This window comes from Cottoperca gobio, chromosome 23, assembly GCF_900634415.1.
Source record: "Cottoperca gobio chromosome 23, fCotGob3.1, whole genome shotgun sequence".
Taxonomy (NCBI): Eukaryota; Metazoa; Chordata; class Actinopteri; order Perciformes; family Bovichtidae; genus Cottoperca; species Cottoperca gobio.
The window spans coordinates 10,926,976-10,953,457 of NC_041377.1; the positions used below are offsets into that span (position 1 = coordinate 10,926,976).

General features: G+C 40.8%; 1 protein-coding gene across 1 annotated transcript in view; it reads left to right on the forward strand.

Annotated features, from left to right (window-relative positions):
• LOC115028590 (copine-8) overlaps window positions 1-26,482 on the forward strand; it is a 67,435-nt gene that overhangs the window by 22,532 nt on the left and 18,421 nt on the right. The window contains exons 3-10 of the mRNA XM_029462461.1: window positions 640-686; window positions 1,861-1,964; window positions 5,916-5,955; window positions 8,836-8,912; window positions 20,217-20,280; window positions 21,949-22,052; window positions 22,532-22,636; window positions 25,784-25,825. Coding sequence (XP_029318321.1) covers window positions 640-686; window positions 1,861-1,964; window positions 5,916-5,955; window positions 8,836-8,912; window positions 20,217-20,280; window positions 21,949-22,052; window positions 22,532-22,636; window positions 25,784-25,825 — 583 coding nt within the window. The remainder of the gene's footprint in view (window positions 1-639; window positions 687-1,860; window positions 1,965-5,915; window positions 5,956-8,835; window positions 8,913-20,216; window positions 20,281-21,948; window positions 22,053-22,531; window positions 22,637-25,783; window positions 25,826-26,482) is intronic.

Here is a 26,482-nt window from a genome sequence, read left to right on the forward strand (position 1 = left end):
CGTCATTGATTGATTTTTTTCTGGAGATTTACGACCTGTCTGTCAAAATTACGGACAATAAGAAATTTGAACGCACACACTGCTCTCGGTTGTGTGCGTGTGTGTGTGTGTGTGTGTGTGTGTGTGTGTGTGTGTGTGTGTGTGTGTGTGTGTGTGCTATCTGAAAAGCACATCAAAGGCCTCCAGAAATTAAGTGTATGATGATGAGCTCAATAATTTGCCTTTTATTGAACGTCCCGTTTAGGAAAATGCCATAATGTCCTGAAATTATGTCTGTCACCGTCTGAAACCTGTTCGGGCTTCATGAATACACCTATTATGTGTTTGATGTGGTTGTATTATTTATAATTCATGCATTTATGGCTTGTTAGTCATATTCTGATGGATCCAATAAATACCATGACATTGGAGTTTGTTCTTTTTTTGCTTGGTGTTATACAAGAGTAATGTTCCAACATCCTTTTCTTAGTTAGCTTAGCTATCAGCTAATAAATATATGTGTATTGCTAATAAAAAAGTAGTTGTTAGGTCAAGTTGGTATATGAATAATTGAGAAGGTTTTGACGAAAAAACAACTAATGATATCAGCATGTGTCTTTAATGTTACGTTATCATGTTATGTGTCTCTGTTCTTTACAGTTTGTGTTCTCTACACACAAGGCATGGGCAACAAGGAGTGGAGAGAGGTGAGAACTAAAGAGAGCGCGTTTGTGTTGTGTCACCAATCTTCTTCCAAAATGTATCCTTGTACTACAAATAGAAATATAAGAGACTCCAATGGTGAAGAAAGAAAGCAGAAAACACTTCTAAATCTTCTCCTGTAACAAAATCCACTTCTCTTCAGTCTTTACATGGATTATTTCGCTAGCTATGGTACAGCAAGATGCTACAGCTATGCTAGCAGCTCTACAAAGTTGCAAAATGCTAATATCCCCATGCTATCATGCTAACTAATGCTGCGGTCCGTTTACATTGGATGTCAAAAATCAGAGCTGGGAACGATGTCGCATCCGAGTCGAGTTCAAGTACAATAAGTCGGAACAGTTATCAATACCAATTCTAGCACGGTTAGCAATACAGGTTGATAACAATGCATAACGGGGTATTTTGCGCATACAAACACCATAGCAACACATCCACAGATAGAAGTTGGGAAGTCCACCATCTTAGTTTACTTTGTTAGCATGCTAACTGTAGCCAACTCAGCTAACTGTAGCCAACTCAGTTAACTGTAGCCAACTCAGTTAACTAGCTAATTAGGGTTAAAGTATCTACAACTGAAGCTGATTAGTCAGGCTATTGTAGAAACTGTGGACACAAAGAAAGTAATATCATTATTGAAGTTCTTGTGAACTCATTATGGTCAGAGTCATTTGTTTGTGCTTGTAGACACAACCAGTACAACTTATTAACGTTTGACTGTACTGCAACCAGCAATGCGTTTCACAATGATGAATATTCATTTGTGTAAATGAGGGGCCAAATCTTGCAGCCCCAATCATTGCCAGTTATTCTCATGTCGCCTTTGTCTTGCCAATCAGAGTGATTTATTTTGCCGACAGTCTCTGTGGCCGACAGACGCTCACCGACGGCCGACATCGGCCTTAACGCTGGACATTATCTTTTGTAACCATCCTCTCCCCTGACGTGTCACCTGAGGAGTCAATGTGAATAGTTATTTAGATGACTCATTGCAACGTCACAAAGTAAAAACTGTGATTTGTTTAAGATTAAAGTTTTAAGGTTTGGTGAGCTGCAGAAATATTAAAACAACATTCACATCAACGTGGACGTCTTCATAGATGATCAACCATTCAACATTTTGTTCTTATCTGTCTTATTCTTCCTTTCCTCGTCTAGTTTGGGAGAACAGAGGTGATAGACAACACGCTAAACCCCGACTTTGTGCGGAAATTCATTTTGGACTACTTCTTTGAAGAGCGACAAAACCTCAGATTTGACTTGTAAGTAATGTCTACACCTGTGTGTGTGTGTGTGTGTGTGTGTGTGTGTGTGTGTGTGTGGTGCGTGTGTGTGTGGTGCGTGTGCGTGTCATTGTGTGTCATTGTGGTAATAGTATTTGCTGACGTTGATTCTGACATCAGGGATTGAAAATGTCAGATGACGTTTGAGGTTCAAGAGTTGACTCCTCTTCCAGAAAGCATCTATTTCACATTATGAGTTCCTGAGAGTCACCTGCAAAATGAGAAAATTATTCTATTTCATAATTATTTTATTGTAAATATGTTGTTTCTATCTTAGATTTGTACAGTTACACAGTTTCTTAATCTAATGTATGTAAATTGAGAGGATGTTAAGTGGATTACCTAATGCATGTGCCACTTGATTAATATTTGTTTTATTTATATAAAATCAGCTTATCATAAAACAAAGACAGAAAAAGGGTTTAATTTGATACAAATATGTATTAAAAAAGTAGGATATTTTAACAAACTGCATTAGCATATTAATGTATTTGAAAAGTTATTTTCAGACAAAGTAATGCATATTAATGGCAAGATTTTTAAAGATTTAACAGGGACAAATCTCTTTTACCTCGACTCCAAATTGATTTATTGCACAGAATTATAGTATTTTACTGGGTCAGCTTCATGTGTTTGGATTCATTACTATGCTAACTATCATATTTAAGATTAACCTGCTTTGCATCTGTCTGTCGGCCTTACAGTGAAAGTCACTCACTTAATAAGGTTGAATCTCTGCATCCTGTACTAGTGAGTACTGTCCCATATACAGGTACACTATACGACACTGTATATGTGTGTGTTCTAAGCTCTATGACAGCATCTCACACTTCCTCAGCCTTCCTTTGCATAAGATGTTATCTGTAGCAGACAGTCGGTGTTTAGATTTATTAAAGCTCCAGCCTGCCTGTAGGTGAGGGGATTCTCTTTCTTAATTTGCTCTCAGATCACAGTTTCATTGAATTACAGAAGGGATTTCAGTGACTTTATTTTATTAGATGGAGACTAATTATATTATAATCTATGAACCAGGGAAGCCACGTCAGCAACCCAACTGGGATCTCTGTGAAGAGGAGTTTGTGATTCTGCATACATTACGTGTGTTTGTGTGTGGGTGGAGGCATAAGTGTTCTATTTTCACAGATGTATTGGCATTAATCCCGGTCTAATTGCAAACATATATTTTCTGTTAGATAATTCAACAGTGTATATCTAAAATGAATGCGTCACATAGCTGTTTCTAGGGGGGGGGGGGGGGGGGGGGGGGGGGGGTATAGGGGTGTGCACACAAACTTTCTTACTCTACACTGATCCACCAGTGTTAACACTCATGTGGCTTGTAAGACTTGAGTTTTTTATCTTTTAAGATTCAAAATCGATTCACAACTTACAAAAATGCTACTTAAACACCAAGTCAGAGTTATGTCGAGTGTTATTGTGTAATATGTTGAAAATATAAATACAATAAAAAGGCAGCTAGGTTAAGCTTACAAATTGCATTTTAAATGTTCGAACTTGTTATTCTTGAAGTCACTGAAAATTGAGAAATACTATTTTGTAAAAACTGTATTCGAGCAAGTTTAGCGTTAAATAAATGTCACCTTTTGTCTTAGCTTTGCCTTTTGTATGTTTACATTATTGCAATCAGTCTATATAACTGTTTTAAATATAAAAACATAATCTTATACACACTGTACTCTGCTTTCATGATGTAATTTTCTGGAGTAGATCCTAAAATTAGCATCAAATCGAATTGAATTAGAATCGAATCATGAGATATCGACAGATTCACACCCAATACTGTTACAATGTGTCAAAAAAAAGTCCCTTCTCACTGTCCTTAATATGAGGGAAAAGGAGAATGTGGTTAATTTTTTAGGTAACTTGTCTGTATTTGCAGTGGATCATAGTATGTGGTCTCTTATGGCGCAGGTAGTATCCCTGTGTATCGTGTGTGTGCTGGTGTTTCATTATCTCAGCTGCTCTGTCACAACACGTCCTCGTATTGTCACCAGGCTACGTGGAAAGACCCGCAAGACTAAAGCTGATCTGATGTCTGCATCTCGCGTGTGCATTCCCACATACCGTGTGTGGCCATGGTGACAACCCTGTGTGCTCGCGTGTGCACGAGCTTCTAGCTATGTGTGCGGTTTAGCCATGGTAACCATAACAGCCAGGGTTCCAGGGGACGGTGGGTGTGATATAGGAGCCGACAGATTTCCTTGAGGGGAAGAGAAACCTTTAACCTTTCATATCAACTCTGACTGCTCCACTTGTGTGTGACAACATGTAACCAACTCATTACCACACATACATGGTGAAACATGTTACTGAAATATACAAATAAAGAACACGAAGGTGCTTTTTTATACAATCTTTTTGTTATCAGAACAGCTGTCATATCTCACATTTACATGGAACTCGAGTGGGTTTTCTAAAGCAGTTACGCAAAGACACTTTCTGTTTTTGGAGTGCTGCGACGTTCTGATGCTCAGGATGTGTAGGAACACTTTGTGTGAGTTTCTATGCCTTGTCATTTGTTCAGGTAGCTGAATAAATGTATGAATGCATGTGTCTCTGCTTGCTGTGACTTGAGTGGTTTTCTGAATGGAGCTGAACATCCCAGGAACAAAATAGCATCCTGGTCTTTTGTTGGTGTGTGCATGTGTGTGCATGTGTGTGTTGTTGCTCGTGTCATGCACATGCGTGTGCGTGGACCGAGCCTGCTAACATGTCTTACAGCCGCAGAGGTTAACAGTCTGAGATGATGGCAGATGAAAGATCGTTTACTCTCTCTGGGCCATGAAGATGGGATCTGTGTGAAAGTGTTATCAGTGTGTCCTCTGAATATGAATGATGAGACTGCACTGTGTGTGATAGACCTCTCTGCAAGTCTGTGTACCTTTTTTTATATGTATGGATTTCAGAAAAGTACAAGATATAATGTCTTCCTTCCACTTTGAGCTGCGAAGCTTTGGACTCTTGTCTTGCTTCTTCACAAGGTCACAAGGTCACAGTGAGAAGCAGAAAATGGGGTTCAAAGGTCTTCTATTTAATTCATAGCTGTATATAATTACAGTGAAACAGTCTCGAATGACATGATAACATAGAAAGTAGGGGATTTGTCTGTTTGTCGCTCTGAGTCAGTGCGGACACATTTGTTGACGGTGGATCATTTCCCAGAGGGCGGATGAGTGTAGAGACTCTGAAGGCACTGATGATAAGATATCATGTGATTGTTTAATCATTTTGAATACTTAGTCATGCTTTGGAATCGGATTAATTTAGAATCACGCACGCACACACACACACACACACACACACACACACAGGACTACATTCTTGTAGTATATAAATTGCCCCTCAATGCTCATCCAGAATATTCCCCTGCAAAGAGCAATCCCTTTTTAGTGGCTGATGAAATGACCTGAGCTGTGAAATGACCTCAAATTGCTGAGTGAATAGCTCGTCTTATTGCTTCCCATTCCTTGGAGTAGCCTCTGCACAGCAGGAGGCCATTTTTGGACACCTAATGTTTCCTCTCTGCAAGTCTTGTGCGTATGACAGAGCTGCAGGTGTGATGGAGGAATCAGAATATTCACATGCATCAAAAAAGTCCACTGAAGCTCACACTAACGAGCAGAGATACGAACACTAACACCTACTTACTCGTATGGTTCTCTCTCTCACATGTCTTACTGCCAGTTGGTCTATTTAGTGGAGGTTTAATGAAGGATGCCTGTGAGCCTGTGATGCTGGGAAGTGAAACACCCAGAGCCTCTGGTGAGATCGTCGCTGACAAGCTGCTTGGTCCCATTACTGATTTACTCCGTCTGTAATCCCTGTCGTATTCCCAGCTGAGCTCCTGTCACCCTCCATCTTATTCTAAAGCACTGACTCCCGCTCTCTTTTCCTTTTTCTTTGCCACAGGTATGATGTTGACTCAAAGAGCCCCATCCTGTCAAAACACGTGAGTACTTAAACTTGCCTTGATTGCGTGTGTTTTTGTGCGCACATTGGGAAATGTTTGCATCTATTTTTGTCTCTTCACACTTTTGCTGATTTCATTCTGTGGGTGTGAGTGAGTGTTTGTGTGAGCGTGATTGCTGTCCTTGTTATTACCTCCCATTAGCCTCATTTAAGCCACATAACAGCAATCTGGCCATTACAATGAGTGTGTTTATCATCTACCGTAATAGCACATTCCCTCCAAGGCCTGCAGTTCATCTAGAAATTAAATAAACACTCATTTCCCTGATAGCAGTCATTAGCATAACGGTAATTAGGAACAACTATGTGTCAACTTGGTCTTTGCCAGGGATAGCTGTGTCCTGCCTACTGCATCATGGGTAATGTTTAGAGTCAGCCAGTTATTTTTCATATGTCCAAATGTCTAACTTTTCCTTTAAAGGTTAGCACTGGTATTGTGCAACAAAAGAGGAAATGACAGTTTAATTGAAGAACTTTGATCCGTTCACTGAGCTGTATGTGCATCCTGAAGGTCTGTGTTGGTCTGTTTTCATGAAATCAGCTTTTCTGTGATATCTCATACGTGTTTGTGCAGGTGTTTGCTGTGGTAATGGTCAATACTGTCACTGACCAATGCAGGGAAGTCATAGCAACAATACAAAAGATGTGAGGCAATAAAAGATAACAGCAGCAACAGCTGTCTTTACTAATCATAAACTCTGACCGCTATCTGCACATTTACATTTATAGCTCCGGCGTAAAAGCCAGTGTGCAAACGGGCGCTGCTTCCTCTTTCTATCCAGCAGCTTTTGTCCACCACCTGGGAGAAAAACTCTACAACTGTGTATACAATATGTATGCTTCTGTGAAAAGCTCATTTGAAGTTACACTCACCTGACTGTTGTGTGCCTCTGAGCAGAGCTGCAGACAGTGACTCACTGCAGCCTTTAGCTCTTATCAGTGTTTGCTCTTCAGTGTCCAACCCAACCCATCTGCTCACATATCATCCCACATACACACAGCGTCACGTGACTTCTTCTGTCAGATAGACGAGCATGTTATATTTCAGCATGTTTCAATTTACACTAGTGGCGGTAAAGACTACCACATAAGATACATTGTGCATGTGCTTTCTTTGTAGTTTACAGAGTTGAACATAATGATAGAACAACACTTAGACATGTTTTGCGTCCGAGGGCGATAATAATGCTACAATGCTAATGTTCGTCGGCTGCTGCTTTAGACTAACAATATATAAGCTGAGTAAGGGAATGATCTCGTAAAACATACAATCTGCTCCTGCATATTCTTTTTTATTTATGTTGTTTTTACTGGAATAAAGCAATTCAAATGGAATAATCCCTTATCAAGGGGCATAATGTAAGGAGCTTTAAAAGCTGGTTGTATTTATGTTACATTTTCTAACTGCACTATGCTTCTGTGAAATACTATAATTTTTTCAGTAGAGCCATTTCATGACAGCAGGGGAATAAATATAATGGGCATAATCGAGGACCTATGTAGAGGCACAGGACACGAGGTTGTGCTTTCTGCACTTTCATAAAAGTCCCATGAATCCAGAATCACAGGAAGCAGATTTTATTACGCCATCATCCGCTATTACAGCAAACTGCTGTGCTGTGGTATTAGCAGGCAGCAGGCTGCAGGCACACCTGGGAACTGGGTGAGAAGGAGTGTAAAATTCAGAAGGACAGGTCGAGACAGTGTGGGGGAGGGGGGGGGGGGGGTCCTGTCCTGTTTATGAGATCCCACTGGATAGGAAGCCAGGCTGATCTATTTGGAGCATTTCGGAAATTTATAGCAAATCAAAACCACCGTAATGAATCACCTTTTATAAAGGGTTTCTAAGTTGTGTCTATTATCATTGCTAATGGCTACTAAATAATTTACTACTGCTTTGTAAATATAAATATATATATAACTCAAAAATGAGAATGACTTGTGGGTCCTCCGGCAGGAAACTGTTGTTTTTAATCTCTTTAAATTATCAGCAAAACTCTCCAACTCTCCTGCGGCTGCTCTGTGATCTGTGACTTTACTGCACAGCCTCTACATAATGCACAGTGGGACATATCATCCAAACGCTATCTCAGCCCTTATTGTGGCCAAAAACAAATGTGTTTATGACATCTTGAAGTCACGTGACAGTACGTATGCAACACTGAGGAGATAAATGAACTGCACCGGTTGACATGGAGCTGGTAGATGGATAGATATGACCACACAATAACAGAAGAGGATCAATGGAGCAAAGAGAATCCATTATGTTAGTGGTGCTTGGAGCGGCTTCCAGTCAGATATTAGAGACAGAGTCCTATAATGACAAACCGTCTCCACAGTTTGGCCCTCGGTGAAATTTAGATCAAGACGGCACATTTCTGTAATAGCTTTCCATACATTTAGACTAGAGAGAGGGATCTGAAACAGTGTGTGTTACAGTAGGTGTGTTTTATACGTTAGTAAGCGCAGTGCTATTGTTTTATACTGGCAGACTAATCCCACATTTTCATTCAAACAAATGTAGTTTCTCTCTATATCATTGCCTTTCTGTCAGTGTCGGCTGTAAAGTGTCATGTGATGGTGATAATAATTTGCCAGGAAAGCGGCGAGGGAGCAGGTGTGAGGGCCGGTGGGGGAGGGCTCAGTATTATCTGCCGGTGGGGAACATGGAGGTATTTGGATCAGGGATAAGGATATGTTTTTGTTTCTTTATGTCTGAGAGTTATTGTATGTCAATTTGCACACGTGTGACAGCTAAAGTAATAAAACAAAGAATCCGATTACCGATCTGTGTGATCGGATCAGGACTTCCCTAGCCTTGTTTTTTTTTTTTACTCTGTCTCTTTCTCCCACTCTGCAGGACTTTCTGGGCCAGGCGTTCTGTACTCTGGGAGAAGTGGTTGGATCATTGGGCAGTCGCTCGGAAAAAGCTCTCGGGTGAGTAGATGTGCTGATATTTCAGTAATTATCTGACCAATGACAGAGAAAATGAATATCTTTTTCTCTATTAGGTATTATTTATATTGAGAATTAATCAAAAAAAACATCCTTATAAAGACGTATGCGTGATTTGTGATTTAGTTTGCATTCTTTCTCCAAGAAGTTTGGTCTGTCTCTCACCATATGTGAGACAGGTAGTGTCTCTCCACCTGTCTCACTGTCCAGTACATGAATAACAAGGTGACTTCAAGGTGCCAGAACATTCACAAGCAATATACTGTGAGGTGTGTCTCAGAAAATTAGAATATTGTGATAAAGTTCTTTATTTTCTGTAATGCAATTAAAAAAACAAAAATGTCATGCATTCTGGATTCATTACAAATCAACTGAAATATTGCAAGCCTTTTATTATTTTAATATTGCTGATTATGGCATACAGCTTAAGAAAACTCAAATATCCTATCTCTAAATATTAGAATATCATGAAAAAGTATACTAGTAGGGTGTTCAACGAATCACTTGAATCGTCTAATTAACTCGAAACACCTGCAAGGGTTTCCTGAGCCTTGAAAAACACTCAGCTTGGTTCAGTAAACTAAATCACAAGTATGGGGAAGACTGCTGATCTGACTGCTGTCCAGAGGACCATCATTGACACCCTCCATCAGGAGGGTAAGACACAAAAAGAAATGTCTCAAAGAGCAAGCTGTTCACAGAGTGCAGTTTCAAAGCACATCCACAAAAAGTCTGTTGGAAGGGGGAAATGTGGCAGGAAACGCTGCACAACCAAGAGAGATGACCGCAGCCTTAACAGCATTGTGAAGAAGAGTCGCTTCCAGAATTTGGGGGAGCTTCAAAGACAGTGGACTGAAGCTGGAGTCCAGGTATCAAAAGCCACTGTTCACAGACGTGTCCGGGAAATGGGCTACAATAGCCGTATTCCCATGGTCAAGCCACTTCTGAACTCAAGACAACGGAAGAAGCGTCTGACTTGGGCTATGGAAAAGAAGCACTGGACAGTTGCAGAGTGGTCCAAAGTCCTCTTTTCAGACGAAAGCAAGTTTTGTATTTCATTTGGAAGTCAAGGCGCCAGAGTCTGGAGAAAGGCTGGAGAGGAGCAAAATCCAAGTTGCTTGAAATCCAGTGTGAAGTTCCCACAGTCAGCGATGGTTTGGGGAGCCATGTCAGCTGCTGGTGTTGGTCCACTGTGTTTCATCAAGCCCAGAGTAAATGCAGCTGTGTACCAAGAGATTTTAGAGTACTACATGCTTCCGTCTGCTGAAAAGCTCTATGGAGATGAGGAATTCATTTTCCAGCATGATCTGGCACCTGCCCACAGTGCCAAAACCACCAGTAACTGGTGTACTGACCATGGCATTACTGTCCTCGATTGGCCTGCCAATTCCCCTGACCTGAACCCCATAGAGAATATGTGGGGTATTGTGAAGAAGAAGCTGAAAGACACCAGACCCAACAATGCTAATGAGCTAAAGGCCGCTATTGAAGCATCCTGGGCATCCATAACACCTCAGCAATGCCACAGGCTGATTGCCTCCATGCCACAGCCGCATTGATGCAGTAATCCGTGCAAAAGGATTCCCAACCAAGTACTGAGTGCATTAATGGACATTTTCAAATGTTTGATTTTGTTTTGCTGTTATAAATCTTTTTTTTTTACTTGGTCTGAGGAACTATTCTAATTTTTTGAGATAGGATTTTTGAGTTTTCTTAAGCTATAAGCCATAATCAGCAATATTAAAATAATAAAAGGCTTGCAATATTTCAGTTGATTTGTAATGAATCCAGAATGCATGACATTTTTGTTTTTTTAATTGCATTACAGAAAATAAAGAACTTTATCACAATATTCTAATTTTCTGAGACAGTCCTGTACATTTACTTTGGAAACTGGAGTGTAAGGAGTATTTATAAGCATTTTAAGCTGAGAAACAGTGCATACATACCACACACACACACACACACACACACACACACACACACACACACACACACACACACACAAACCCTCCCATACAGTCATGAGTATTCTTTCACATTGCAACACAGAGGCTCATTACATGGATCGTGTTCATCAGGAATAACACATATTACTGTGTTACTGTTTCCTTTTGTGCATTTCCATGACGGTGTGAGTGTAATTATACTTTATTATTCCTTTTGTTGTTGTTGTTGTTGTTGTACCGCTTGTCAGTGTGCACGTTTACAAAGTCTTAAAGGAGCCCACAGTCTTTAGAGATAACCCATTCTGGATATTTATGTCTACACTTAAAGGAGTAGTTCACACAAAACATTGTTTTGCGTTTGAATGAGGTAGCCCTAAGATGATTGTCAGAGTGTTTTTAATTGATCAGTATCTAAACCTGATCCAGTACCAGTCTTTTATTTATTCTAAACCTTTGTGCTCCAGAAACCCCAGCTGTCAAAAATGCCTCTCTGTGCTAGTTGGGGTTAGTGAGATCCACAGAGCTGCACGGACAGACAGCCAGATATCTGTTTTCAGTTTTAGCTTGCCTCTGTTTTAGTGACATTTCACAGGTGAACCACATCTCTGAAGTGCTGCTGTTGGCACAAATCATCCTGCCACAACAGTTCCACGCTAACGCCCGCTCTATAGATATTTTACAAAACATTGCATTAGTGGAAAGCTTGGATGCAGCGCACATACCTGTTCTGTGTCAAATACAGCAGAAACATCACTTACTTTAGTGCAGCTGTATTAAAATATAAGTATTATTTACAGTTAATAATAAAATACTTTGTTGAGTAGCTTCTTTTGGAGCACTCATTAGGATTCATCATTATCTTCTTTCATCCATGATGCTGCTCTTTTGAAGCCCGCGTTGGCTTCCTTACAATTATGACTTTTTAATCCAATTCGCTTGTTAATTTGAAGCGCTCATGAGCCTTGAGATCTAAAAAGGGTGGTGTCGGGGGAAATAAGAGCCAGGCAGGCATACCTTCATACCTTCACTGAACACTGTCAACAACCTGGCTACCTGTGTGTGTGTGTGTGCGTGTGCGTGTGTGTGTGTATTTGAGCTCACGTCTCATATTCAGAAATTGTTGTGTACATCCGGGAATTTCTTGCATGCACAAATTCCCAATGCACTGTTAACGCACTTCATACTGAATTGTATATCATACTAAGTATGAAGAGGATGTTGGTCTGCAGCTTCGAACACAGTCTGTTATCCACTTGAGAAGCAATCGCCATGGTGATTGCAGTGGCAGGTTACCCACTCACAGGGAAAGAGAGAGAGAGAGAGAGAGAGAGAGAGAGAGAGAGAGAGAGAGAGAGAGAGAGAGCGAGTGAGAGAGACAGACAGAGAGAGAGAGAGAGCGAGTAGAGAGAGAGAGACAGAGAGAGACAGAGAGAGAGAGAGAGAAGCGAGTGAGAGAGAGAGAGACAGAGAGAGAGAGAGCGAGAGAGAGAGAGACAGAGAGAGAGACAGAGAGGGGGGGGGGGAGAGCAGGAGAGCGAGAGAGAGAGCAAGAGAGAGAAAGAGGAGCGAGAGAGGGGGAGAGCAGGAGAGAGCGAGAGAGAGAGAGAGAGAGAGAGGAGAGAAAGAGAGACCGACCTGTCTATGTACTGTATATGTATGTGCACATGTTTTTATATGCACCATGGACCCCTCCAGAGTGCGAAACCATGTTTTCCACCCTGAAGCAGTGCCTCCACTTCCCTCTTTAACACACACACACACACACACACACACACACACACACACACACACACACACACACACAATTAACTTTTAATGAACTAAAACAGGGCTTAAAGTGTAAGACGAAAACACAGAGAGCACCCAGACAATACCGTGATAGCGACCTGTCAATCACAAGGTAGCCCCGCCCTAAAGCATACACTGTCCATGATATTATAATTATGTATATTATAAGATTATTATAATTATAGGGAGAAAAGGTCGTAAAAATAGTTTACACAAAACTTTCATAGTGAAGTGTGAGAAGTGTGAGGTGCTTTCAGGTACTCGTCATCTAAGTTACTGCTAAATATTTGCAGCTAAAAAATTCATGCATTTACTAGATTATTATAATCCACATGTCTCTGCGAGGTGTACCTCACCTCTCGCCTGTTGTCAGCTGGAATCAGCTCTATAAAGGATAGGCGGTTACAGATATTAGATGGTTATATTCCACAAGTGTCATATAGAACATTTATAGACCCGGTTTACAAAGACTTCATGAATGATTTGGTGCAGAAGTGGAAACCCTGTCAACATTTATTAAATACAAAGGTACAGAGGCCACAGCTGTTGCAATCGTTGTCTTGCTGAGGTTGTGTCTGTATGCATATGTGTGTGTGTGTGTGTGTTAGCATGTGTGTATGTGTGTGTTCAACTTTGTCAGACACACACCTGCAGCCTGACACGACAGGGGGGATCTTTAACAGTTTTAATGAGTGCTAATTACAGCTAATTACATTGTTCAATCAAACTCCGGTGGGCATTCAGGAGTGTGTCTGTGTGTGTGTGTGCGTGCGTGCTTGTGTTAGTGTGTGTGTGTGTGACAGAGAGACAGAGCAACCAGCAACAGAATGCAAAACAATGACATGCAGCCCACAGTATCCTGCATGGCTCCTGGCCACCAGCAGCATGTGTATGATGCTTTATAACAGTGATTATAATGCAATTAAAAAATGAGAATGATAATACACTTCGATACGTACAAGAATATGTCAGTGAGTGACCAGATATTAAGAAGTATTACAATCCTTGACCTATAAGTCATCATAAAATGTGTTATGATTATTGCTATAGTGTTTATAACTATAGTTATACATTGTTATACGCAGATTATAACACTGGTGCATCAAAGAAAGGGTTACCCAATCATCAATAATCCATAAAATAAGGTTTTCAGTATTGCAGTATAAATTAATCCATTCTTTAAAATGTCTATAAATCTCATAAAGCCGGTCAAGAATCTTTATTTGATGTTTTTTCAGTTCTCGGAATCAACATCTAAAATTAATATGTCATTTGTATTTATTAGTTGTAAAAAAAAGAGAAAACTTTCACCTGAGATTCATTACCTGTAAACGGGTAATAAAATGGATAAATTAAAATAAATTCATTAAACCTTATCATTGACTTCTCGACTGGCTCGGCTCCTGTAACTTCTACAAGTGAGATTTAAGTTTCGTGCGCTGCATGTTGAAGCTGATGGGTTCCTGAAGGACCTTTTTATCTTCAGAAATGCATGAACGTGTTTCCCTGACTCATTGTTTGGTTAGACTTGCATGAGAGCCCTCAGCTTTAGTGAATACTACCTGAGGCAGTATTAGCATTTTATTGCTGATAACATTTAAACTTGAAATACTGATGCTGGTGTCACTTTCTACCTTTACCTAGCCCTCCATCTTTGTTTCTCACACTCGACACCCTCTTTTTGTTTTTGTCTCTACCTCGTTTTCCCCACAAACAGGATCATCAGTGTTCACAGGGTCAGAGAGAAGTCCTGGTGAACTATATAAGAGCTAAGTGGGCAACAATTTTAGATACAGGTGAGCCAAGAACGCCGACACACACAAAGGCAGATCGCTGATACAATACGAGCCTGATTGTAAAGGAAGGACAAAGAAACTCTCGCGGTCTGCCTCTTTGGTGACATGGATGTGATGTCAATGTTACTCTTGTTTGAGAGAATTATGATTATGAGTTTAGGGGGAAGTGTGTGTGTGTGTGTGTGTGTGTGTGTGTGTGTGTGTGTGTGTGTGTGCGCGCCCCTGCTTGCATGTGTGTTAACGCTGCAGCCCAGAAGTGGCCCAGACTTAATTACCCGTCTCTTACCAGACTCTGATTGCAAATCCATGTGTCTTGATTAGGAGGATTCACAATGTTTCCTCTCTCTCTCTCACACACACACACACACACACACACACACACACACACACACACACACACACACACACACACACACACACACACACACACACACACACACACACACACACACACACACACACAGATATTCCTGCTGCACTTCTTAACTTTGGAGTGCTTTTCCGTGTCATGAATAAACTAAAAAGTGAGGAGGAACTGATGTAAAATTTTTCCGAATGTTGAGCATTTTCAAAAGCTCTGTTTTTAATCAAAACACACATTAAATTCATTCACTTCAACAGATAAAAACCCAATTTTCTGGCTTTTTTTCAAATCCAAACAATGCTCTCTCTCTCTCTGTATCGCAGAGTAATGAACAGCAGCTCCACACACCAGTGCTACATTTCATTAAATGACTAAAACACAACAATATGCTGCCGTTACTCATGTGTTGTCATAAAAACTCATTTTCTCAGAGGCCGTTTACACTTTCACATAAATTACAGTGCGCGGTTCATAAAGCAGCGTTGAGCCGTGTATTGTCTGACTGTATGAGGATGTACGGCTGAACTGTGGCGTCCATTATTCATCAGGAAATAATGCAACGCTTCCAGTTGCTGCTCGTGGATCACTTAAAGGCGATCGCTCTCAGATATCAGTGGGAAAATAGAGGAACGAGAAAAACCATTTGAGGAAATAACGAGCAGAGGAATCCCATTCGATTTCCCACAGCGGGGGCCCAGCCCGCCAGAGTTGTCATGGCTACACAGATTCTGGGCGCTTGTCGGCTGTGTGTGTGTGTGCGTGTGTGTGTGTGTGTGTGTGTGTGCGTGTGTGTGTGTCTTTAGGTCTTTCTCCCTGCATATTTTTCAGTGCGATGACGTGATTGACTTAAACAAGATGCCTGTACATTGTTTTGCAAACTGCTCTCACATGCATTGAAAATTCCCTAATTCACTTCAATGTGAGTGATGAGGGACAGAATCCATCGTCCTCGTTTTGTGCAAACATCAACATTTCATCTTCAAGACTGACAGGCAGAGAAACTCTGTCCAGAACCATACAAGGTGCCACCTGAGCCACAGCCTCTTACTCATATATAATAATGTAGTTACTGTACATATGTGTTGAGCAGCAGAGTCTGCAACGATATATTTTAGGATGATCACATGAAGTGTAGTGGAGTCAAAAGTAAAGTGTTTGAGTATAAAGTGAACTGAAGTCTGAAATGATATGTTCTGATGGAGGTTGGTGATATCTGTAGCTTACCTGGCTGGTACACAGACGACCCACGCAGCTCTTTATTTTTAATTAACTTTTTTGGGTTCATTTCGTACTTTAATTTAACCTCCATGAATCTGAGAGAGCTGCCAAATTGTTAAACTTTACAAAATGAAGTGGGTGGAGAATCAAGTGCAAATATTAAATATAAATACTCTTAACTACGGTTTTTGTTTTCTTCCAGTGTTGCGCTTTTCCGCTACATGCTTCCCAACTGCATCTCGCTCATCACTTTAACTTGTGCTTTATTCCCACATTCATGTCGTTTATTGTTTTTGCATGTGCAGAACAAGTCATTAAAAATATTCTCCGGTTTGTTTTGTTCAGGATCCCATGGGTGTTTCTGTGGCACAGTGTTTATATTTCACTTCAGAGTTTGTACCGAACGTGTTCTCTGTGCAGCTCTCTCCGGGTGTCATTAGTGTTACACAACTAGAAGAGCTCAGTTGTTTCATTTGGCTCATGCACATCACTACTTCCATCTGGATGGTAAAATAATGTACGAGATGATGTAAATAAAGCAACACAGAACATCTCCACAGTGCTGCAGAACAGGCACATCTCTCCTGACGCTTCATCAGCACAAAGAAAGATTCTATATATACGATACAACAACTATACTCTTTACTGCTCAATGATATAAATAGCTGTTGCTCGTGTTTCTCAAACCTTTTCAGACCAAGGACCAATAAAATAACACTCACGGACCACCTAACTCCCCAAACATCCAAAAGCAATAGGCCTGCTTACCACTCCAACACTATATTACAAATGACAGCCTAATAATGAGCTTCATGTGACCTTCTCTGTATCGCTCCTTCACACATTAAATCAACAATACAAATACAACTACGGATTCTACAAGCATTTCGTTCATATGCGATTTAAACGGTGAATGCTGATAGATTTTACACATCATATGAAACGTAGACTACATGTGTTACTGAGTTTATGTACGTACAGAGCCGCAACTTACCCACAGCAAGATCGTTTGCTACTGAGAGATACGCAAAATGCAAACTGTGAGGGTGCCTTCGTCATGTCACGTTTTCTCTCAAAACATCCTGAAGGTTTCCCAAAGTAATCCTTGTGTTTACTCTCAACATGTCGCATTGAGCTTGGCGGGTTTCATAGCCTCGTTCGCCAACGACTCGTAGCACAAAACACAGTGTGGATTGGGATCTTCTTCCACATTTGATGTAGTCGCTGTGATATTTTCTCTTCACTTTAGCGCTGGACTTTCCGCGTTCAAGCCGAGTTTCACAGCTTTCAGCCTGGGCGGTGGTTGGACGGCGAACCGCTGTCCTGGGTCTCAGTAACGCACACAAAACCACTTGTAGCTGCTGAATCACCTGCATTCAGGACGATGCACCTTCACTGTCGCGTCAGATTTTTATTTCATTTTCTTTAACTGACCCTCTCTACAGCCGATCCATCTTGTCAGTTGACCGCAGCTCAAATTGACCGCGCAGATCATTCATGACGTAAGATCGTAAAACGAACCTACGTAGCTACGCTACATCTATGCTACACTCTAGTCTGTACTAGTCATTTTGAAACAGTTTGAAAAACACTTTAAACTTATAATATGTTATTTCAAATGTGACATTTTACCAATATCCTCACGGACCACTAGCGGTCGCTCACGGACCGCCAGTGGTCCGCGGACCACTCTTTGAGAAAGACTGGAGTAGAAGTATATCAGTATTGCTCTATTGATTAAGGTCTGCATCACCTTCTCATTCTTCATCAGTCTTCCTCTGAATATATTGTACTCATGTTACACACACACAAAGCACACACATCCAACCCCACCTCCCTGAGCTGTCGGATAAAAGGAAATGAGAAGAGAGCGAGAGAAAGTCTCTTCTCTCCTCAAGGTGCTATTTTAACATCCCATCTTCAGATTTCTGAGAAAAGGGCATTGCTTTTGCGAGTGTAATAAAAAAAGAAGCTCTCAGCTCTTCAATGCAAAGCATCAGATCCAGGAAATATTTCATTTTGAGAAGTCTGCCATTTCAAAAGCACTCCCCCAGTTCTTCGTGCTGGAGTAAAAGGAGACTTGAGTTCAATTCACGCAGAGGTCATCAACCCCAATCTCAATGACTGCCTGACTCGATTTGTGCCAGGTGGGTCTCTGAGAGCAGAGCTCATCAGACGACAGCCCCTTTGTCAGAATGCAAGACCTCTCAAAAGTCACGTCAAATGATGTTCTGCTCGTCCTCCCACACATGGATGTGTTCCTTCATGTAGATGCATCACTAACACTGTATATATGCCATGAAGTATGGAAACAAAACAACTGCACAGGAAACAAATCATTTAAACAGTAAGTTTCATTGTTCATTTTACAGGGAGATAATTATAATGTTGTGGGTGAAGTATTCCTTTAAAGAGGATGAATGTCAGAAACTGTGTGTGTGTGTGTGTGTGTGTGTGTGTGTGTGTGTGTGTGTGTGTGTGTGTGTGTGTGTAGATGTTGCATGATGTTTATTCAGAGGAAGTGCTCAGACATACACATGCATCACCTATCCTGCGGTCCACTTACAGAGTGAAACACACTCCCAGACGGCGGTCGACTTGGGCACATTCATGCACACCTGCCCTTAAAAGAAAGGTCCACTCTCACACACACACACACACACACACACACACACACACACACACACACACACACACACACACACATAAATATCTATAGTTCAACAGTGCTCCTTTTGTATCTTGTTTTGAGACGGTGTGACTTAGCAAAACTTTCCATGAGGTTAGTTCCTGACCAGAGTCTGGACAGGGTGTGTTCATAAACATCATTTCCAGAAGGTTCACTTCATTATGTGCTTTCACATTTAAGAGGGAGTTCTCTGCATTTGATCCGTTGGTCCTTAAAACCTATTTTAGAAGTCTAATAAAAAGAAATCTCATTGGAAGATGTGCGGCTGCACTGCAGCGTTTACACTGTGCAGGATTCTTCTTCCCTTATGTGCTGTCATTCATTACATGTTTTTGTACTTTGTACAGTAGTAATGATCAAATATGAACATTTTATTTAGTTTAGTCCAGTGTCAAATGTGTTTTTTGTTGTGTATGTTTTAACCACATGTAGTCAATATCATTATGTTTTTTTCACGTCAAGTTTTCGTTGACTAAAGATCCGGGCGTTTTAGTCAAAGAAAATGGTAACTTGTTTACAGTAGTATAGTTTTAGACGTCAGTAGTTCAGACAAAATTTTGCATTGTTTCTTTCTACCAAACCTTGTTGTCATTGTTAACTTTAACTTTAAATGAACTGTTTGCTTTTTGAGAAAAAAACAAACAGTCTATGACATAGGTCTTCAACAGGGGGTCCGCGGAGGTACTGCAGGGGGGGTCGCAAAATTGTTTGTAAATAAAGCAATAAATAAATACATTTAATAAAAAAAATTATTACAATTCTTTTGCTTTGCTTTGCGCATTCACATTCCCTCCTCCGCTGTACTGTAAGTCGCACTCTTCAAGCCTCTTCTGTACAATACGTACAGTAGGGGGTCCCTGCACCACGCTACACCAGTTTGGGGGTCCTTGGCCTGAAAAACGTTGAAGACCCCTGATCTATGATATTTTGTCTCAAAGAGAGATTTTAGGTAAAGTTTTTATTTTTTAAACTACATTTTAGTCTTCAGTTCACCAACACCATTGTTTATAAAGTCACAGTTGGTGCCGTCTCGTCTTCGTCTCGTCTTCGTAATCAACCGCAATCACTGAAAAATGTCTTGACACTCATCAGACTGTTTTGGTGTCTGGATGCAACATTACTGAGTAAAGAAACAAGGCGCAGGGACATGGTCAGTGTGGGACGGGACTAGTTTCAGGATTCACAGGTTCTCATGCTGTTGTGAGAAGGTCGACATCCAGCCTGCAACCTCCTCTGGGATGTGTGAGGAACTCACTGTCTCCTCTTCTGATGTTCACACTGTTCTGATGTCCATGATGGTTATTCTGGTTAGAAAACATGATATGAGTTTATTCCACAATGTCAACTTGACCTTAGTCTGGAGTGCGGAGAACAGCAGCAATGTAGGAGCAAGGATACATGTAGAGTAAACAACGTAAATACAAACACAACCCACGTGATTGTGACGTCCTAACCCTCTGCCATGTTGTGTGTTGTGTACAGAGGCATTCAAGGGAAGAAATGCGGGACCATCATTGTGAAAGCCGAGGAGCTGAACAACTGCAGGGTGAGCATGGACGTACACTTCCTGGAAAGTTTTCCTGTGTCTGTTCTGTTTCTACTTCTGCTCTGTCTTCGTCTCTCTGTCTCTTTCTCTGGCAGGACGTTTGTATCGGAGGATTCAGGGCACTACAGCTGCAGGAGTCTAAGTCTTGCTTTTCTGTTTACAGAAAGAGATGCCTCTTTGACCTTTGTTTGAATATTTGAATATTTTATTAAGCTTTAGAGAACATCAAAATCCGCACTAAAATATGTTAACACTTAAAAAGTACTTAAAAGAAACATATGAAAGATGGCGGCGCGTGCAAAACGTGAGGCTCAGCGTCTCTAGATTTAGTAAATGTGCGGTTATCGACCTACTTGTTTTAACTCCAACAAGAACTTTTGGATATTGGATTACACAACCAAAACTACTTTATTGGTGATCTCCGGCTCTACACTGAGATCATCAAACAACGATGAGACGGCTACAGGGAGGAGGTCCAGCACCCACAACAACCTAGACCTCAACATCAAGAAGACCAAGGAGATTAGTGTGGACTTCAGAGAAACCGAAGGCGGCACAAACACCCCTATCAGCATAAATGGGACGGAGGTTGAGCATGAGCAAGGACCTCACCTGGACCCTCAACACCTCGACCTTAAGAAGGCTCACCAGCGTCTCTTCCTCCTGGGGAGACTGAGGAAAGCCCATCTGTCTACTCAGATTCTGGTGAACTTCTGCCGCTGCATAATTGAAAGCATCCTGACCAGCTGCATCACAGTCTGCTGTGGCAACTGTTCAGTTGTGGTGAGAACTGCCCAACGCATCACCGGTACTCCTCTCCCTTCTATTGAGGCTGTCCAGCACAAGAGGTGCATGCAGAGGGCGCGCAGCATAGTCTGAGACATTACTCCCGACCCCCCCCCCCCCCCAGCCACAGCCTGTGGAGACCAGCAAGCTTTTCCCCCTCAGCTGTCACCTGGTTGAACTCTGCACCACAGTGATAACTGAATCTGAAAGCAGCTGTTTGCATTTAATATTTCTGGTGCTAGTTTTTGTTGGTGGTATATTTTGTATTTTTGGGATATATTGTGGGGATGCCTGTTCCAATTTGCACAATGACATCACACTTAGAAAGTGGTCCCAATACCCACACAAATAAATAATAATAAAGGATTATCAAAAAATTCCCAAAAATAAACTAAACTAATTCATAATAATGTTAGATAAATAATTAAAATAGAGTGTACAAATAATTATAAAGCTATTATCTTTACTGTTGTAATAATAATGTTTATTATATTTTTTTATATTCAGTTGTTAAAATAAATGTAAGCTGAATGTATTTTTCTTCCCGTTTTACTAGCTCTATTTATCTTTCATCTTTTAACAGCGTCTTTTACGGCCTCAGCACACATTTAATCATTTTTGGGGCACCATAATAAAGTGAAAAACATATTCTTTTAAGTCAACATTTGAAGATTCAGTGTGTCTTTATCAAAGACAAAATAAATGTTTTATCCTGTGTTCAACATTCACACGCAGTGAATCCCGCTGGAGAACAGAGAAAGAAACCCACAAAATAATTGGATTACCACCCGTTGGAAATGTCTGTGTGCAATGTGTAAGCCGTGTGCTTTCCATATTCAGTTTATTCAGTTTTCTCTGTGTTTTTCTGTCTCTACTCATCAGGAATCAGTGATGATGCAGTTCTGTGGGAACAAGTTGGACAAAAAGGATTTGTTCGGCAAGTCCGACCCCTTCCTGGTCTTCTACAGGAGCAATGAGGACGGCACGTGAGTTCTCCTCCCCCTTCCTCCTTCCCTCTCCCTCCATCGTTCATTCTCCCCTTTCATGTTTGGTTTAATCCTTCCTTTGCACCGAAAGGAAATTGGTTTCATCGATTTGCCTCAGATTAAAAGTCGTGTTGCCAGGTAAAGCACGTGCGAATTACATGTGGAAATGTGTGTGTACAATATGTGCACGAATGTGAGTGTGTGTGTTTAAGTCCAGTGCTGCTGTATGTTCACATAGATCCTGCAGTGTGTGACAAATCAGATAATACCTTGTGCTAATGAAATTACCTCTTTGCACTGTGTGTTTATGTGTGTATTTGAATATGTGTGTGTGTCAGGGAATAGTCCAGCTTCCACAGCTCTCCACTTTTACTCTGTTTGCAGAAAGTGTCCTATTTACCTCCTCTTCCTTTTCTATTTCCCTCTCTCTCCGCTCCAATCTTATCCCTTCTTTGTCTGTTCCCCGTCTCTCTCTGCAGGTTCACCATCTGCCACAAGACAGAGGTGGTGAAGAATACATTGAACCCAGTGTGGCAGGCCTTCAAAATCCCTGTTCGGGCTCTTTGCAATGGTGATCACGACAGGTGAGTCCTTTTTGATACACTAGATATTATGGCAACTTATATAGAATACAACAACCCGGACAAGCCTGTGAATCATCAGGTTAATTTCAAACATAATAAAAACGTCATGCAAGGTGGCGATGGATGTCCCTGCAGTGTCTAACGGCCTCTTCAGGCTGCTTACACTCAGCGTAACACTGCTGCCTGCGGCTCGACAAAGAGATCCATCTCTTATCGAAAATCCAGTTTGAATGAAAAATATATGAAGCTGGGTTCTTCTGCGTCGTTGATATATTTTTGTATTTTCTACATACATGATTTAGCAGAGAAAATATTCTTCTTATTTTATTTTTTTTCCAGGAAAACAAAGCGTGGATGTATGATTTTGCTTACGTTTTCTGGAGATTGTTTGTCTTGTTTGCGTTAAGGATTATTTAATCTAAATCAATACTTTCGTACATTTTAATGGAGGTGATATTTCATTCTTATCTAGATGATGCATTCAGGGTTAGACTTCACAGCCTTTACTATGGACATAAGTAATGTTATATTTACTTTGCTAGTTTACAGAGAGAAGGGACGGACTGCTTTTGAATCGCATTTATTTTGGTACCAAGTGTCATCCTGCCACCAAAAACATGCACAATCTCTCAATTGGCTTAAATAGGTCTTTGATCGTGGTTCTTTATTGTGTGGCTGTTTTGCGGGAAATGAACCTGAAATGAAATGAACTAATTTCAGAAATAATGTTTTCACATCTTGCAAATGTGAAAACATTTAGGAGCATGCTTAATAGTCCTATTTATTTATTTATTTCCCAGCGACAGTGCACATTAATCAACAGTTTCTGCGTCATTATAAATATGCCATAGTGAGCTAATGCTAGCATGTTTCCTGGATAGAGCTACGTTCAATTTTTATTGGGAAAATAGTCATTTCCCCTAAAGAAGAGCTTTGCTTAAAATAAATATTAACTAGTTATTCATTTGTTATCTTCATTTGGTTTAAATTCTACGCTTGCCTGCAGAACACTTCAGAATGCTGCATGTTCAGCTGACCTGCAGTGGTCTGAGGAAAAGGTCTGCAGGTTACATTCACAATTAATTGGAATAAATGACAGAACATTGTCTCTGCATTCCCTTTAATTAGTACCAATAATATGGTTCTTTCCAGGAAGCGTCTTGGTGCTTTCACTTTTATATTGCCTCTTTAAATACATTTGATATATGGCCTCTGTTTCCACCACTTATTTTATCATTTTACATCGCTCCACTTCTTGTGAGGGCCGCAGGGTGTATTTTATATCTCAGGAGTCCCAGTAAGAAAGCAAATAAGTAGGTAAAAGTGCTTCTCTCTCATGTCGGTTATGCGTCCGGTGTCGACTGCAGCTGTGTAGTGAAAAAGGCACACAGAAGCAGACAATAGAATTTAGCTTAGCTCAGCTAGCAGACAGCAGCATTGATCTGATGTTTGGTCCAATAAGCTTATTAGAGGAGTTAAGTCTTATCAATGTGGGACTTAGGAAACTTACAGTGGATTGCGCATACAATGCACACACACACACACACACACACACACACACACACACACACACACATACACAAACATACACACACAAACATACACACACACACACACACACACACACATTGAATCTGTCTCTCTGCCGCCTGTGAGAAGAGATAAGGAGGAGCTCAAGCTGGCAAAAAATAGAGAACTGTCTTCCTATTGATAGGTGCTCTTATGGACCTGTGATATCACACACACACACACACACACACACACACACACACACACACACACACACACACTCACATGCGTACACATAAAAACAGTGAGACCACAAGATTAACAGGTGAAATCACTGTGCATTTCCTGTCACCTCATCAAAGCTCCGAGCGAGGGGATGTTTCCGACTGAGATGTGCTATAACACTCGCTGACTTAATGAGACAAACGCCCTGTGAACACATGCACGTACAGTCACATCCCGCAGACAGCTCTGCACAAACATGTTTCTCTGGAGGAGAAAGTGTTAAGCCAACCAGGAGACGCTTTCATCCCCGGAGTGCCCATCACAATCAGCCAGCCGATTCCCACTCCTCACCTTTATTGCCTCCTTTCCTCTAATGTGCATCTAGCTTTCTAAGCAGCTCTGAGGCCCATTAATGATGCTTTGTATTTCCACTTTCCTCTCATGTTGAAAGATGAGGAGGACGTAGAAGTGCATTTTTGGCTCAGGTTTTGAATTCGGTACCTTTTTTTGTTTTTAGAAAGCTGCCCAAGCTCTAAAGCAATTACAGTAAGTTCAGAAGGAAGTCAAGAGAAGATTCATGAAATATTAGTCTGCTCACAAACTTTTATACAGTCAAATGTGACCCGTCTCCAGTTCCCACTGTCAAAAAGAGAAAGTTAATTGAATAAGAAAGTACGAGCAGTACAAGATGTCACTCTGATCGTCCTTTTTTATTTATTTTCTGTCCGTCTGGAGTCATTCTCACACCATCTTCTCTTCCCCTTGCTCGCTTCCTCCATTCTCTGCAGCGGAGTGCCTTTTGCTCCGTCTGTTTTAATTCAGTGTCTGTTCTATTATCCTTTTGCCTCACCCCTCCGCTCTCCACTTATCGCTCTCCTGCTTTTGACAGGAGAGAAATGACCCTCCTGTTGAAGATATTGGTAGATGGAGTGATAGCGCAGCGTATCTGCCTCCTGCAGACTTTTCTTATTTTATTTCACATATCTTTCTAACCTTTAATGGAATGCAGAAATAGATGTATTTGGAAATGAGGAGAGCACATTACTGCAGATTAATACAGTGACAGGCAGACAGTGTGTTGGAATAAAGATAAGCTGCAGAATGGATCTGCTTCTCCAAATGCCTCAATGACAAAAGACATTAGCATTCTTCTGATCATCTGTGTATATTTTATCATTTCACAAGGATAAACGATAGCCCTTTATCGCTTTGAACGTGAGTATAGTAAGTCATTTTAGTGCTACGCCTGAGAAAACCTTTGCAATTTCACTTTGTTTTATTGTAAATGTCCAGCAACATCATCTTTCAGGAGAAATATAGAAACAACTGCATATCGGGAGAATCAATAGACTCATAATTCAGGGGAAGAAAACGTCTTTTTAAATCAGATTCTCATTTTATGTCTCCCAACAGAACAATCAAGGTCGAGGTGTACGACTGGGACAGAGATGGCAGGTAATACCCTTTTTTTTTATGGTTCTCTTGTTATGTGAACCCTTCAAACCCTTCAGGCTGCATTCAGACATACTACAGCTCTGCGTTATAAAACACAACCTCAATCATTTCCACAAGACCACGGTGTTTAATGTGATTTATGAAGGCTTCATTACTTATGAGGGATTTGCAAAACATTTTCTTTTACTCTTCTTTGTTAATTACTTAATGACATGTTAAAGCTCAAGTGCAAATGATTAATTTCAAGCCATTTTTAAAGTGTTTAGGTTATAAGATTGTGAGGATAGCAGGTTGTATGATGACTCTAATACTTAATGACAAACACGCGGCAATACATCCCCCTAATGCTTCTTACCTTGATTACATTAACATTAAACATCTAATCCTAGTCTCACATCATTAACACCAGTAGAAGCTCGGTGCAGGATCATCACTAATGATGAGAAGCTGCAGTTGCACAGGAAGTTATTTCTCTATTCTTTATGCTTTGCAATCTATTAAGTGTCACTTGATCTTATAGAGGGAACACACTGACACGTTGGGGTTTTCAGAAATGCTAACGAAAGCTGTTTGGTTGAGATTTAGTGTTTGTCTTAACGAAGGAAGGTGTTTTCTTTTCTCACGTTTGAGTTGCTTTTCATAACCACTGACGACAAA